General features: G+C 39.7%; 1 protein-coding gene across 1 annotated transcript in view; it reads left to right on the top strand.

Annotated features, from left to right (window-relative positions):
- The window catches only part of CR1 (complement C3b/C4b receptor 1 (Knops blood group)), a gene marked incomplete at both ends in the record, with an annotated part of 92,656 nt that overhangs the window by 19,550 nt on the left and 56,736 nt on the right, over positions 1 to 16,370 (top strand). Inside the window, 9 exons of the mRNA XM_079762068.1 lie at positions 589 to 688; positions 4,100 to 4,185; positions 6,669 to 7,061; positions 7,651 to 7,827; positions 7,914 to 8,016; positions 8,758 to 8,843; positions 12,005 to 12,232; positions 14,459 to 14,638; positions 15,237 to 15,336. Of these exons, the coding sequence (XP_079618194.1) occupies positions 589 to 688; positions 4,100 to 4,185; positions 6,669 to 7,061; positions 7,651 to 7,827; positions 7,914 to 8,016; positions 8,758 to 8,843; positions 12,005 to 12,232; positions 14,459 to 14,638; positions 15,237 to 15,336 (1,453 nt within the window). The remainder of the gene's footprint in view (positions 1 to 588; positions 689 to 4,099; positions 4,186 to 6,668; positions 7,062 to 7,650; positions 7,828 to 7,913; positions 8,017 to 8,757; positions 8,844 to 12,004; positions 12,233 to 14,458; positions 14,639 to 15,236; positions 15,337 to 16,370) is intronic.

Genomic DNA, 16,370 nt, shown 5'->3' with positions numbered 1-16,370 from the left:
CTCTGAACGCATAATAATCTGGCCACTCTGTGTGTGTGTGTGTGTGTGTGTGTGTGTGTGTGTGTGTGTGTGTGTGTATTATTAGAGGCCCGGTGCATGAATTCATGCATGGGTGGGGTCCGGCCAGCTGGTCAGGGGAAGGCGACATGGGTGGTTGGCCAGCCTGCCTGCTGGTGGAACTCCTGGTCGAGGAGACAATTTGCATATTAGCCTTTTATTATATAGGATATACACTGAGTGGCCAAATTATTATGCGTTCAGAGATCATAACAGTCTGGCTACTCGGTGTACACTGTTTTAATAACCAGGTAAGAAAAAAATTTATATTGGTAGGATATAAGGCTATAATTAACCTCTATATTTCGATGAGCAATTTGAGGTAGATATAAGACAGATGTAGGTGGGAGGTCTTTTTTAAAGTGGTACTTAGAACGTGGCTGAACTTGAGGCAGTCTGGTGAGGCAAAAATCTGTGGAACCATCAGAATTTCATGTACTCTTTAGTAAGTTACAGTCACGTTGAGACCTTCTGTACTACAAAAATTCAGATTATTCTACCTGGCTCCAAAATTCTGTTTCTTTTCCACAGGTAAAGTATGTAAAACTCCTGCAGAGCCTACGAATGGCATGGTGCACATAGACACAGACATCAATGTTGGATCCAGAATTAATTATTCTTGTAGTACAGGGTGAGTTGACAATAACATCTCTTCGTTTAAGATTTGCAGAATAGCAATACCACCTTCTAGTCACTTATTAGAAAGGAGAACTAGACTATGACCACCTGCTTTTTAAAAAAATATATTTTTATTGATTTCAGAGTGGAAGGGAAAGGGAAAGAGAAACATCAGTGATGAGAGAGCCGTTGATTGGCTGCCTCCTGAATGCCTCACACTGGAGATTGGGCCTGCAACCTGGGAATCGAATTGTGACCTCCTGGCTCATAGGTGGATGCTCACCCACTGAGCTACGCTGGCCAGGCGACCATCTGGTCTTTAAAAGTCTGAATATAGGTGTTCAATTCCTGATTGGAATGAGCAAAATGTTGATGAGATTCAGAGGGAAATCAGTGATCTTCGTGGAAACCACAGTAGTGCATATAAGAAAACTGAGGTACTCACCAGGTAGAAAGGACAAAAATGAGGGGAGGGCAGAGTCAACCCATATAAACAGCCCTAATTCAGATCGGACATGGCTGGAACCAAGGGAAGGCCACTGAGCAGGTCTGTGAGAAAATAAATCTTAAAGGCAATTGCACCATTTGGTTGCTAGGGCTGTCGTAAGAAAGTACCACAAACTGCGTGGCTTAGAACAGCAGAAACTTATTCTCAGACAGGTCTGGAGGCTGGAAGTCCAAAATGAAGGTGTTGGCAGGACAGGCTCCCTCCAAAGCCTCCCTCTGCAAACTTGTGGGAGCCTCCGGCCTTCCTTGGCAGTGTCAGCGTCACTCCCATTTCTGCCTCTGTTTTCCCACGGCTCTCTTCCCTCTGTATCTGTGTCTCTACATAGCATGTCTCCTCTCTGCGTGGATCTATGTTCAAACTTCTCCCTTTTTATAAGGATGTCAATCATATTGGATTAGGGCTGCCCTGTTGACCTCATCTTAACTCGATTACATCTGCAAAGACCCTATTTCCAAATAAGGTCACATTCATGGGGACTTCAACATATCTTTTTGAGGAATGCTATTCAACCCTATAGCAGAGCCCCCTGTGAAAATGTCAGTCATAAAATGTTTACTGGTCAGGGGTCCTGCTTACCCTTGCTCAGCGTACAGTGGACCCTTGCTCACGTTCTCTGTGTAAGCAATGCAGCCCATTAGGGACTCTGGGCTGCAGTCAAGCCAGGATAAGCACTGAAAAATCACTTGTGGTCACTGACATATGTATTCGCCACCCTAGGCCTCACAGAGCACAGTACCTATACTCCGACAAAGTAAAATTAGAATAATCTAAACACTTCTCTCCTTCTGTGAGCTCTTTAAAGTACAATCAATAAATTTTCTGACTGTACCTTCTTCATGTTGTTTTACTAAATGGAAGTGGACTGTCTATTGTATGAACCAGCAAACCATTGAGCTTATGATAAGTCTCAGGAAATAATTTAAAAGAGACCAATCTGAAAAATCATAATTTACCCTTCAGTTACTTCCAAGAGTTAGAGGAAACTTTTGGAACATATCCTGTTTAAATTTTTAACAAGATTCAGTTGCACACTGCTTTTGTAAAACTAGTTGGAAATTGGGAATGTCTGCACATGAATGAAAAGCAAAATTGTCAAACTAAAAAAAAAAATCTGTGATCAACACACTGAATTATGTAGGAAATTAAAGCAGAAAGTAAGAAAAAATTAACCCAATTCTTCCAGAAATTAAGGGAAAAGAATAAAGAAAAATACAAAAGAGAAGCTATGTTTATACAGACAGAATGAGAATTAAAAATACAGGGAACAAAAACTCCCAAAGGGAGAATAATAAGCCATACGTTAGCCATCATAGGGAAATGTCTGTATTCAGGAAGAGAGATTTGACTTTGGGTGGCAAACACACAATGCAATATACAGATGACTCATTATAGAATTGTACACTTGAAACTGATATAATTTTATTAACCAATATCACCCCTATAAATTTATTTTAAAAAATAAAAATAAGAAAGGCATGTTTTTAAAACTTTAAGAATTCAGAAAGGAAATTAACAAACTACACAACCTGCAAAAGAAATGGATGCATATTGGATAACAGTGATCCTTGGAATCACTAAATTGCAGGAGATAGTGTTTCTAATGAGCCAAGATAGTATTTATATCTAGAGGCTTTAACCTTTTGCACTTTGATGTCAGGTGTGACTCGACACGGTTAGCATTAGAATAAAAGAATCGAGAAAAAAGCAAGCGAGTGCAAAGGGTTAAATATATATTGAAGGAAAAAATTATACTACTTAAGTACACATTCTGGGAAGAGAAAAACATAAATCTAGGAAATCCAGAAATAAATTTTTAAAAAGGGAAAATGACACAGTACAAAAGTACTACCAGTGAGGTAGAAAATTTGTAAAAACAAATTTTAAAAAATCATGGCGGAATATTTTCAACAGTTATGAAACTAAATACAATGACAGAACTAAGTGTTCAAAAATAAAACTTTGCAATGTAATAATTTAATAACAATCTCTAAAGTCATAAAATGTATCCATAAAACCAGAAAATGGGAGATAGTAAGACAAGGTAAACTGGACTTATATTACACAGGGAATGGGTAAACTATATATCTTCTGACATGAAAATTGAGAAAATAGGTTTAATATATGTGCTGAGTAATTACACTATATATGCACATGAAATGAAATTTCTAATGGAATAAAATTGAATAATAATTAACTTCCCAATTAATAGAACACTTAAAAGAGGTGCACCTATCTGGTTCATATACTGTAGAAAATAAGAAGGAGGAAAAGGGAACAGTAAGGAGTGTATCTGTCTCTTCTGCCAAAGTAACTCCCTCCTGTCTGAGGCAGGTGTGTTTCATTCATTGCTGCATCTTCACCTTTGGACACTATGAAGCCAGTAGTCTAACTAATGATGACAAAAGCAAGATCAAAACACCATTTAATTCAGTAAATCTGAATGGTTTCATCTTCCTATTGAAAGACAAAGGCTTCTAAATGGGATTAAAAGCATCAAATATGGTATTTACAAGAAACTTGCCTAAATTAAAATTACATAGCAGTGTTCATTATGTGTGTATACAGGAAAATGCAAACAAAGTTTAAAATGGCAATAATAATATGAGAATAAAACAGGATTTAAGAAATTATCAAACAGGTCTACAAGAGGATTATTTTATTTTGGTCCTGATACAATTCACAAGGAAGCCAAAAAATTAAGAAGCCGAGTATTGCCCTTAGGAATTAAAGGTGAAATATCCCTTTCAATAGTCAGAGGGTAGGAAAAGAGAAATGAGAAAACCCAGATAGAACAGGTGGAGTTTGGGCTAGTCCGTAGGCTTCTCCCAGATTGTACTCTGGCGAGTCTGCCACGTATGCATGCTGTGAGGAAGTTCATGGGAGGTGGATGGAATAATTTTCACTTTTTGCCTTTAGGTATCAACTCATTGGTCACTCATCTGCCAAATGTATCATCTCAAGCAATACTGCCATTTGGGATACAGAGCCACCACTCTGTCAAAGTGAGTTAACATCTCTTCCCGTCGATCCCACTAGTTCATCCTAGCAGTGTGCCCCTAGAATTATGAAGACTCAATCTCATCCATCTTGGCAATGATATCCTTCCAATATTTGAACAAAAAGAGTCCTATTCTGAAAAGTGTTCACAATGTCCCAAACCTCTAGTTCCTCTTGGGTTTTCCTTATCTTGGGGTATAATTTAAAACAGCCCCCAACTTCCTCCTTTCTTGGTTGAACACTTCCCAATATGACGATCACTCTCTTTGGTGAAGTAAACAAACACAAAGTTAGTGAAAGTGGCCCAGCTTCCTCTCTGCCCACTCTTAGCATCAGGTCCTATATTGAAGCAGTGGCTGTCTCCCTTCCTTCTAATTCTTTGAACAGTGACATGCTGTTTTCCTGGGAGTTGTTTGGAATATGAGCTTCCTACACTTTGGGTAGGAAGAGCAATGAGCAATCACAAATTAACCAAGAATATAAAGAGGATACACCCCTGGGTTTGGAGATAATGTGAAGAAATCGACACTCTCACAGCCAACTGCTGGTAGGATAAGTGGGAACAAACTTTCTAAAAGACCAATATGCAATAGGTGTCAAAACCCTTAACTGTAAACATGCCTTTAATTGAGAAATTTGACATTTTCTGATTTATTCTTTAAAAAATAATTACCATGATTTTTTTCCTGCAAGGATATTGCTATACAGATACTTACCTACATTATTGTTTGTGATAGTGAAAAAGCAAAAACAACATAAATGTTGAGCATATTTCAAACAATGTTTCAGAAATAATGGTATCCAAACGGGAGTGAGATGATCCTTTGGAAATTAGGAAGGAAATACAATTTCTGAATATATTTAGTTTTATTTTGTGCTTTAACATTTTCTGTTTATCTGTTTTTAAAGCACTTAATCCATTAGTATTTTGCATCTGCACATTATTTCTAACTCAATAAATATACATATATTGGGAAAAATTAAGGAACAAAGCATGTATTCTGCAAGAAAAAGAAAAAGTTTAAAATATGCCAGAAAGCATTAGCCAAGAAAGATAGCTCTTCCAAATGGAATCAGATAGAACATTCTTACACTGAAATATTATTAAGCCAACAAAGATATTTTAGAAAAAATATTGTATGTATGTATATTAAAAATTATACATTAAACAGTTAACAGTGTTTCTTTTTAGATAACAGATTTAAAGGTATTTTTTATTTATTTCATAAATTTTCTGCAGGAAAATATCATCTGAAATGTTTTCTTAAAAGTGAAAATAAATAAGTGTTCCTACTATAAGGTAGAAATGATAGAAAGATTTTGTATGCTCATGAATGCTTTAAAATGCCTAGGAGTTATCTGATACTTAGATATAGATTATATTTGTCTATAAAATTATCTGTGCTTCCTATCTTTTTAGGAGTAGCATTTTTGATGCATTTTTCCACTTCTATATTCTACCATTTCCTGAGTCAATATTGGCAAAAATATCTATATCTCTGATATTAACATTTTCTAAATTTTTAGCATAGACTAGTCACTAACACATATATTCTGCTATTTTTATTATTTCTGAATCCATGATTATTGTGTCATGTGCAATATTGCATATTTTTTGTTAGCTGGGCCAGAGCTTTTTGTGCTTATTTATTTGATAAAGATGCTATATGTATGCTACCTCATATTACTCAGCAGTAGAATATAGCAGAATTACTTCTATAGCAAGAGAACTGAATTAAGAATAGTGAAGGAACATAAAAGTTCTCACATAACATGAGAAGCATGTGCACTATATATGAACATTTATTGAACTAAAGTTCATGGAAAACAGCAGGAGCCATCATATTGTGATTACCGAATCTACAGTTGTGCATAAACTCTGTACGTTAGAAAAGATTCGACAACAGCACAAGTGCTGTGAATATTCATATTTGGTAATTTGGGTTTTTAAAAAACTGGTTACTAACATTCATAATTAAACTAGAGGACCGGTGCATGAAAATCTGTGCACTCTGGGGGGTCCCTCAGCCCAGCCTGCGCCCTCTCGCAGTCCGGGACCCCTTGGGGGATGTCTACCTGCCAGCTTAGGCCTGCTCTCCAGGGGATAGGGCCTAAACTGGCACTCAGACATCCCTCTGGCAGCCTGGAAACCCTCAGGGGATGTCCAACTGACAGCTTAGGCCCACTTCCCACAGTCATATATCCTTAGTGCTGCCCAGGAGGCAGGAGAGGCTCCCGCCACCTGCCGCTGTGCTCACAGCCATCAGCCTGGCTTGTGGCTGAGCGAAGCTCCCCCTGTGGGAACGCACTGACCACCAGGGGGTAGCTCCTGCATTGAATGTCTGCCCCCTGGTGGTCAGTGCACATCATAGCCACTGATCATTCCTGGTCATTCTGCATTAGGGTCAATTTGCATATTACCCTTTTATTATATAGGATATAACTTTAAGAAATTGAGGTTTTGTTCAACTTGCCATCCCTTCTCCAGGCATTCATTGTAAACCACCACCAACCATCCCCAACGGAGATTTCATTAGCAACAGCAGAGACTATTTTCCGTACGGAATAGTGGTGACCTATCGCTGCAACCCTGGGATTGGAAGAAACAAGTTTGAACTCTTGGGCGAGAAGTCCATACATTGCACCAGCAAAGATCAAGTGGGCCTCTGGAGCGGCCCCGCCCCTCAGTGCATCGTACCTAATAAATGCACGCCTCCGCACGTTGAGAATGGAGTAAGGGAGTCTGCAAACAGAAGCTTGTTCTCCTTAAATGAAATCGTGAGCTTTAGGTGTCAGCCTGGCTTTGTCATGAAAGGCCCCTCCAGTGTGCGCTGCCAGGCCCAAAACACATGGGAGCCCGAGTTGCCCAGCTGCTCCCCGGGTGAGTCTGACTGAGGCTTCCAGGGGGCCTGCAGGTGCCAGGAGCTGTGGGAGGATCCCCAGTTTCGTGTTTGTTCTGGGAGGGAGATGTGTGGTGAGCAGGGTGAGTAAATTTTCTAGAGGTGAAGCATGAAGCATGAAAGGAAGGAGTATGGGTGCCCGCACTCCTGTGGGTGTGCCTTCATCCTGAGAAGCAAGAGCATAATTCATCAGGGAAGGGGACATTTGGGATGCTCCTATTGAGCAGTTCTCAGGGCAAAGCACCAGCTCTCAGTCAGAGAGAAACAGGATGTGAGCCTTCTGGTCAGCTGTGTAATGAGTACTCTCTGTGCATCATCTCACCGACTCTTTACAATCCTCCTTTGAAAGAGTGCTATTCTCTTATCCATCTGACTGTGAAGTTAGCGTGGTCTTTCAGCGTTTGAAGAAATCGGCCAAATCACGTGCCAGGAAGAGAATTCACGTGTGTCAGGCCCTTTGTTAAACCAGAACCCTCTACTTATGAGTTCCTGACTCCTTGGATGAGTTAGGATTTAGCAAAGAATATTCCCCCATAACTGACAGGAACGTTGTGCCTGCTCTTTCCCCAGTTTGTCGGCGGCCTCCAGAAATCCTGCATGGCAAGCACACCCCCAGCGACAAGGACAGCTTCTCCCCTGGGCAGGAGGTGCTCTACAGCTGTGAGCCCGGCTATGACCTCAGAGGGGCTGCCTCTCTGCGCTGTTCGCCCCAGGGAGCCTGGAGCCCAGCCGCCCCCACATGCGCAGGTGCCTCCCCTCACTCTCACCCTTTTGGCAGATGCATGTCTCTGCACCTCACATGGCAGTCTTACTTCTCATTTCTTTTTCTCCAGTGAAATCGTGTGCTGCCTTCCAGGACCAACTTCCTAATGGCCGTGTGCTCTTTCCACTTAACTTCGAGCTTGGAGCAAGAGTGTCCTTCGTTTGTGATGAGGGGTGAGTGTGACCTGGATAGGCCCTCTCTTCAACAGGTACATTCATTATTGGGGTTAACAATTCTAAGGATTCCTTGACAGTCATTTAGTAACAGTCATTCAATGAAGATCTGGAGGCACTTCAGGAGACCGATGTTCTGAAAATAAACCAGATGTTTTAGGATAATTATGCACTAAGGAATCCTGTCCTCTTTTCTTGTGTTTGTTTTTTTTTTCTAGTTAATTTGGCTCTGCTCTTCAATAATCCAGATATGCCATAAGTGTCATTTAGGAATATTCCATGTGTACTGGCGCAAAGTACAGTCTCTGATATCTTCCCTCATGTTCTATGATTTGCCAACCTGAATGAGGAGCTGTTTCCTTCTGGTCCATTAAGAAAAGGAAATGCTACATTTCGCATTAGAGGAAAAAGTTCCTCCTGATGACAAAAGGGTGCTATCAGAGAGCAGTCAGGGAAAGATGACCTCCTGGAGGCCTGGGCCCAGATCAGGAAAATGCCTGCCTGTTTCTTGTTCCTTCTTTGGTACAGGACTCTTACTCAGTAAGTGGATGCTACCATTTTTCAAAATGTTTTGCTTTCTGAGCCTTTATCCCAAGAAACCAAATGAGCTGAGCTTTTTCACCAGGGGTTTCACTGAGGAATTAAGCTGTATTTTAGCAGAAAGGAAGAAGCTGAGATCTAACCATGAAGAGAAGAGAGAAAGGGTACGCTCACCCAGTCACTCCTGCTTTTGTCCCTTAGGTTTCATTTACAGGGAAGTTCTACTAGTCACTGTGTCATGGTTGGAATGAAGAGCCTTTGGACTAACAGTGCTCCCGTGTGTGAACGTGAGTAGAAGGAATATGTGCTCAGCTCTGAATATTTCTCCTTCTTCTTCTTTTCACTTTTTTCTTTTCATTTTCTTACCGAGATTTTGCCCCATAAGATTATCAAGTGTCTGCTTCTCTGTTTATCTTCATTTTTGATAGAAATATTTCCTTGTGGATTAGTTAAAAAGAATGCTTTTGGGGGAAAATAAACCTGAGCATCACGTGTTTTGGGTACCATCCAAAAATATTTAGTAGCATATTATGTGCTATAAATGGGGAGAAATGCTTTGTAGATGGAGAGAAATTTGTGGCCTGAAGTTTTGTCAAATTTTCCCTTTTTTCCTGGCAAAAGTGATAGTCACACTTCAGCTTTTCTATCCTTTTCTAAATCACCTATTCATCCATATATTATTTTTTTAGCACTTACTATGGCTAAACAGTCTTCTAGACACCAGGAGTATGCCTGTAAACAAGATACACTAGGTCCCTGCCCCCATGTTGCCTATATTCTTGGATAGGAAGAAAGATTTTAAAAAATCACAAGTAGACAAGGAAACACATGGATAAGTAAGTTCAAATAATACTAAATGTCGCTAAAGGGAAAAACAACAAGGTAATGAATAGAATAGTTATGGGAATGGGAATAAGGAATGCCAGAAAAAGAATAAAGTTTCTATTTTAAATAAGGTAATTAAGGAAGTCCTTAATGAGGAAGTAACATTTAAGCATTGGCAGCAATTAGTTGATGCCAATGTGAATTACATAGAGGAAGAACCTTCCATTCAGATGGAACAGGAAGTGCAAAGAAAGGCCTAAGGCAGATATTTTCTTGGAATTTCCTTTAAAAAGCCTGTTCTAAAATTTTCTTGGAAGCTTATGAAGCTGGTGTAGAGTGAAAAGCTGAGGGGTCAAAAAGTGAGGTATAGCTAAGAAAATCTGAGAGTACAAACTAGGAAGCGACTGTAAAAATCTAATCAGAAATGTTAGCCCAGAATAGCAGTGGGAGAGGTGATAAGAAGTGCTCAAATTCTGGATGCATTCGGAAGGTAGAAATGACAGAATGTGCTGGTGGTTTACACATAGAGATTAAAATAGAGAATAAATGAGGTCATCTAGTGAGTGAATGTGTCCATAGAGCAGATGCATGGGCCATGCCTCAGAAAGCCAACATTGAGAACTCAGCAATATGAGGAGTCAGTAGAAGAGATGAGGAAGCAGCTGGTGCGTTACGATAAGAACCAGGAGGATGAGGGTATCTTTGGAAGCCCAGTGGAGAAATTATTTTAAGAAGATGAGACCAAGCAACTCTTTCAAATTCTACAGAGAGGTCAAGTAAGATGAGGACAGAAAATTATCAGTGGGTTTAGTGACCTGGAGGTAATGGGTGACCTTGACAAAAGCAGTTTTAGTAGAGTTGTGGGAGCATATGCTTGATTGGAATGAATTCAAGGAAGAACAAAGGGAAGGAAAGAAAGGTCATAGGCAACATCTTAAAGGAGCTCTAGTGTAAAGGAGTAGAGAAATGGAACTGCAGAGGGAAGTGGAATTAAAGTTATTTTTTGTTTGTTTTTAAGATGACAGAAATATAGTTTGTTAAATATAGAAATATAGTGTGTTAAATACAGAAACACTACCAATATATTCAGTCTGTCCATTTATTTTTTCACTAAATCAAACAGAATATTGCTTCATCTTCTGATCATAACTATTGAAAAATACAAGTTTATAATAGAATTTTTCATGTGAGTACTCTGCTTTAAAATTATTTGGACCTCTTGTACTGATTTATATAATGAATCTTGATAATTAGGTCTTTCATATTTGGAAGTTACCTATTAGAAAATCTTAACTTTCTGAAAGTATAGTTAAGAAGCATGAAAAAAAAAAATAAAGAGAAAAATACTCTTGTCAACCCAAAGATATACTTAAAATTGCTTACTAAAGTGTAAATGTTGATTAAGCTATTCCACTCTGAGATTAGTGTATGTTTTTTAAATATGTTTTTATTGATTTTAGAGAGAGGGAGGGAGAGAGAGAAATATCATGATGAAAGAGAATCATTGATAGGCTGCCTCCTACACACCCCCTACTGGGGATGAAGCCCACAAGCCTGGCATGCGCTGTTACCGGAAATCGAACTGTGACCTCCCGGCTCATAGGTCAATGCTCAACCCCTGAACCACACTGGCCAGGTGGGATTAGTTTATCCATGATTCTATCAAGTTGCAGTATCCTCTTCCCAAATACAGATCAAATCAGAAGGGGAAAGGAGCTTCTCCAGATAGTTATACTCAAAAGAAATAAAATCTGTACAAACTAGTAAGTATCTCAAAAGTCCTATCATTTCTGAGCCTTTTGGAGCATGCACTGGAGTATGGAGGATGTTTCATTTCATTGTGACATTACTGTCACCATTCATTTTGTTTTTTAGAATAACAGCCTCAAGTCATCAAGAAAGATTAAATCACTGATAGAGAAGTAGTAAATGTATAATATATTTGGAAAGATTTCTCTATGATGAAAATCCTTGATGTTAAAAGAGCTTGTCTGTTTTGTGCTTAAAATGGTACTTGATATATAGTAAATGTTCAAAAACTTGCTTGTTAAATTAATGGATGATTTTTTTTTAATTAAATTGGTGATTTTCTTGTTAAGGTGGTTAAGATTTTTTTTTTTTTTTTACTTTAAATGAATAAGCTCTCAATTATCCAGAAGTCTTAACTCTCTGAAGAGTTCAGGATGCTAAAACCCCTTTTGGACTTCTGTAATAAGCACTGATTTAGGTGTCTTTTTTAAAATTTTTATTTTACTGTTTAAAGTATTATAAATAGTAGTACATATGTCTCCTTTTTTTCCCCATTGACCTCCCCCCGGCCTCCCTTACCCCCGACCCCCCCACCCCCGGCACAGGACCTCACCCCCCTCTCCCCCTGCCAGTGTCTTGCATCCATTGGTTATGCTTATATGAATGCATACAAGTTGATTTAGGTATCTTGTCATTTAGCTGCATCTCGGCAGAGGATTTGATAATTAGTCCTCTTGATAATATATTTATTTTACAGTCCATATGCTTCCTAAGAGCTTAATTGTTCTTTAATTGGCAATGCAGTCATCGCATCATACCTGTAGAATCAATGTAAACATTTTAATATAATTTATGGCTCTTGTCTTCTTTCTAGAAATCTTTTGTCCAGATCCCCCTGCTATCCCTAATGGAAACCACTTAGGAACTTCTCTCAGAGACATTCCCTATGGAACAGAAATATCTTATACATGTGACTCCCACCCAGACAGAGGGATGACCTTCAAGCTCATTGGGGAGCGCACCATCCGCTGCACAAATGACAGTCAAGGGAAAGGCATCTGGAGCGGCCCTGCCCCTCGCTGTGAACTTTCTGGTTCTCCTGGTCAGTACCCACCTGCATATACCCTAAGTGTGTTCAGAATATCTGTACCAGAACTTTTATATTTCTATAGTAAGATTACAGTGTGTGCTTATGAGTTTAACTGTCATAAGTGGAAGTGTCAAATTACATGCCATCGCTGAAACAGATGGTTCCAGCAGTGCCAAGCTATGACTAAGTAGGGAAGATGCTAATAACTCATCTTGCTGGTTAAGTGGTGAGGAGAGTAGGGGAAGAGGAGAAAGGGAAAGGGTGGAGAGAAGACAGTAAGCACTTCCTGTGTAAATCTGGAAGAAAAATATATTCATTGGAGAGGACAGGAAAACAATTGCCTATGCACACTAACCAATATCAGGATAACTGATAAAGCACCCTCTACAAGGTCACGGGCATGCAAAGGATAAAACTGGCAATATAGATATTATTTAGCTAAGGCTTTAGCTAGACTTATGCTGAATAGGTTAAGTCACAAAATAAACTCACTATACCAGTGGTCGGCAAACTCATTAGTCAACAGAGCCAAATATCAATAGTACAATGATTGAAATTTCTTTTGAGAGCTGAAAACTGACTTCTGCGCACGGGCCACGAAGTTTCAATCGCACTGTACGTGCGTGCCTGCACATGGTATTTTGTGGAAGAGCCACACTCAAGGGGCCAAAGACCCGCATGTGGCTCGCGAGCCGCAGTTTGCCGACCACTGCACTATACCTTTGTATCTTAAAGACCTCAACTCAAAGTTCACCCACTTGTCAGCTCGCCTAAGGGCCCATCTTAATCTGTCCTTAAACTCTTCCCCCGTTCGTTCTGGGAGTGAGAAGAAGCAAGGAAAGAGCAGCTTAAGGAAAACAGTACCAAAAGAAAGACACTATTTCTTTCTAAGGACTGGAGCAGATGGCCTGGTACTTGAGGCCTTCCTAAGAATGAAACCTGGAGTAGACTCCATGCAGCGCCAGCCTTGGAATACCACTTCCCCTGCAGGGAAGCCCTGAGAGAAGAGCAATCCAATGAGAAAAGGCCATTCGTGATGAAAAGCATTTAGCCTTTCTTTGATCTCGCTCGCCCTCCAACTGGGTGTTCTATATCTGAATCTAATGATATTTCTTTAAATGCAGATGCCTAGATCGCAGCCAGGCCCATTGAACTGGCAAACAGAAGCAGTCTCCTCCTGGGAAGAGACAGTTGAGTTCAAATTCTATTTCAAATGTGCAGCGCACAATATACCCTCTCATAAAGAAGACATAACTTCTGAGAGGATGCTGCTTAATGGCTTAATCTATTTGTCCTTGTCCTTAAATGCCTGGTTTAGCATCAGAATAAGAAAAAATAGTCTATTGGATTCCTAGGGCTATTATAACAAATTACCACAAACTAGGTGGCTTAAAATAATAAAATAGTTATTCTTTCATAGATAATGGGGCTAGAAGTCTGAAATCAAGGTGTTGGCAGGACCCCAATCCTTCCTATGGCTCTAGAGGAGAATCCTCCTTTGCTTCTTCCAGCTTCTCATGGCTCCTGGTTTGTGGGCTCATCACTCTGACCACTGCCTCTGTCTTCACATGGCCTATTCCGCTCTGTCTCTGTGTCTCCAATCTCCCTTTCTTTTCTTTTATCAGTACACCACCAGTCATTGAATTTAGGACCACCCTGGTAACATGGGATAATCTCATTTCACTATCATTACCTTAATTATATCTGAAAATACCCCTATTTCAAATGAGTTCCCATTCCTCAGAAATTCTGGATGGATGTATCTTTAGGGGAAACATCATTCAACCCACTACAAGTAGTGACTGCTCTTTAGTGCCAGAGGAGCAGCTTATGATGAGCACCCTGGGAAAGAGGCAGGGAGCAATAAATGAAAAGAGATGGTAAAATATATGTCTTGATATACAAAGGTACATTAACACTAATAAATGAGGATATGAATGGTTAACTCTAGGCATTCTGTTAGGAGGTCTGACATGTGAAACCATTAGCTAAATGTCTTGCTTTGGTGAAATAAGAGGAGAAAGTTCAGAAAGGTAAATAGTCTTTAAGTGGCAACATTTTTTGATGAGTAGATGTTGTTGGAAAGCACCATCCTAAGGTAACTTCAAAAAGAAAAAAATATTTGCCATTATGACAAGTCTCTGTTTATGTGCTCATATATCAACTTAATTGGAGAGAAAGAACAGTTGAGTGGAAGTCTCATTGCTCACTTGATACTCCTGTGGCTTTGGTCTCCAGGTTACTGTAAAGCTCCAGAACGATTTCTATTTGCCAAGCCTACAACCCTAACTGATGAGTCTGAGTTTCCAATTGGGACATCTTTGAGCTACAAATGCTCCCCTGGGTATTTTGAGAATATGTTCTCTATCACCTGCTTAGAAAATTTGGTTTGGTCAAATGTGGAAGATGTCTGTAGACGTGAGTAACCCTGTCCCGGGAACTATGTTCTGTAAGTCAAAGCATCTATGGGATCTGATTTAATTTGTTTTGATTTTGAAGGTGAGATATCTAAGTTGGCCCAAGATATTTAAATGGAGGGTGGACTTGTAAGTCACCCCTTTTTATTGTCTGGCTTTCTGCAGCTTGACCAGATATTCATTTCGTGGGAAAGACTCACACTAAAGGAATTGTAGGGAAACTTTCCATTCACTGGAGGTTACCTTTGATGGTATGGATGAGTGAAAAAGGAACACCAAAGAAAATGATATGGGTCGCAGTGTAGGCAACTAAGATGAAGGGAAGTCCCAAATTATGAAGCCTTTGGTTTAGGCGGGTGGGATGAGAAAACCATTCTTTAGCCATGGATGGCTTTTATTGAGAGATGCAAGGTAGTCCTTTAAAAGCGGTACTCTGTTGCTTCTTGATTCTAAGGTCGTATGGTGAGTATCCTCAAAGAGGCAGTTCCGTGGGAAAATCACAGATATATAGGCTAAGCGTGCTGCACTCCAGTCTGAATCTTAAGTCAAATGTAAATCTGACTCTACACCTACTCCCAAATTCTGCTGCTTTCTCATAGGAAAATCATGTGGATCTCCACCAAAACCTTTCAATGGCATGGTGCAAATAAACACAGATACTCACTTTGGATCAACAGTTAATTATTCGTGTAATGAAGGGTGAGTTGGGAGCACTCTCTTTGGAATATGAGTTCCAGAACCGCAATGTCCATCTCTGTCCCAGTCTTAGAGAGGCAGACTAGATGACTTCCCCCTGTACTTCAAGAAGTAAGCAATAGGAGTTCTAAACAGAGATGGTAGCTTGAACGTGGGCACATGACCAAAGGGATCTAAAAAAGGGAGATGAATGTCTATCTGTATTATAAACCAGGGTGGGCACCATGCCCTTGCCGAAGGTAGTCTATGTGAAACCTGGTGAGATAGCCACTGGATAAAAAGGACCAGCCTGCCAGGTCAGTAGAAGGATAAATTCTAGTTGAACCATGCAGTCATCCTTAACTGAGGTCAGTGAGTACTGTAGCTGAGTTGGAGGACCCTAAAAAAGGGGTGGGAGGGTAAATCATATATAATATCAGTTCTGGGAAACATAAGCATTCAAATGCACACAGTGTAGGGACACTAATGGAATTTTTGCTCTTGAATTTTCTTTCTGAACTTTCTCCTGTTATTTCACCAAAGCAAGACATTGAATTTTCTTTTCTAGCTTCAGTAACTGAACTAGAAGCCATTGCCTCAACTTAGAGTGAGCAATTAAATAAAGTATATTAATTTTTAGTTCCACAATAAATTTAGAGGAAACAAGTTATCTAAATATATCACATCTTTCTGCATAAACTGCTCTTGGTGATCGGTCCCATCCTGTCCTACTCATTTAGAATCTATGCATTGTACCTATGATCCAGCAATTTTAAACTAGGATAACATTCACCCCTGCTCACTTTGTCTGAAGCCTGGAGATTTTAACACATTTCCATACAATCTCTTCACCAGTTCTTTCTCACCTCCCATTGTGAATAAGCCTAGAGCTCTTTCATTCATGAGGGAAACAAAACACCATGAATACAAGGGAAGGAAGATAGAGCAATTAAAAATAAAAGAGACATTTCTTGCAGAAATCAGAGACAATATTCCTCTACAAATCAGTGTACTCCAATAAATAAGGGAATGAACTCTAAAACAGGATGCTAGAAATC

The sequence above is a fragment of the Cnephaeus nilssonii genome, assembly GCF_951640355.1.
Source record: "Cnephaeus nilssonii genome assembly, chromosome: 21".
NCBI classification, from domain to species: domain Eukaryota; kingdom Metazoa; phylum Chordata; class Mammalia; order Chiroptera; family Vespertilionidae; genus Cnephaeus; species Cnephaeus nilssonii.
Note: the sequence above shows the minus strand (reverse complement) of the source record. Positions and strands in the feature narration are given on the sequence as shown.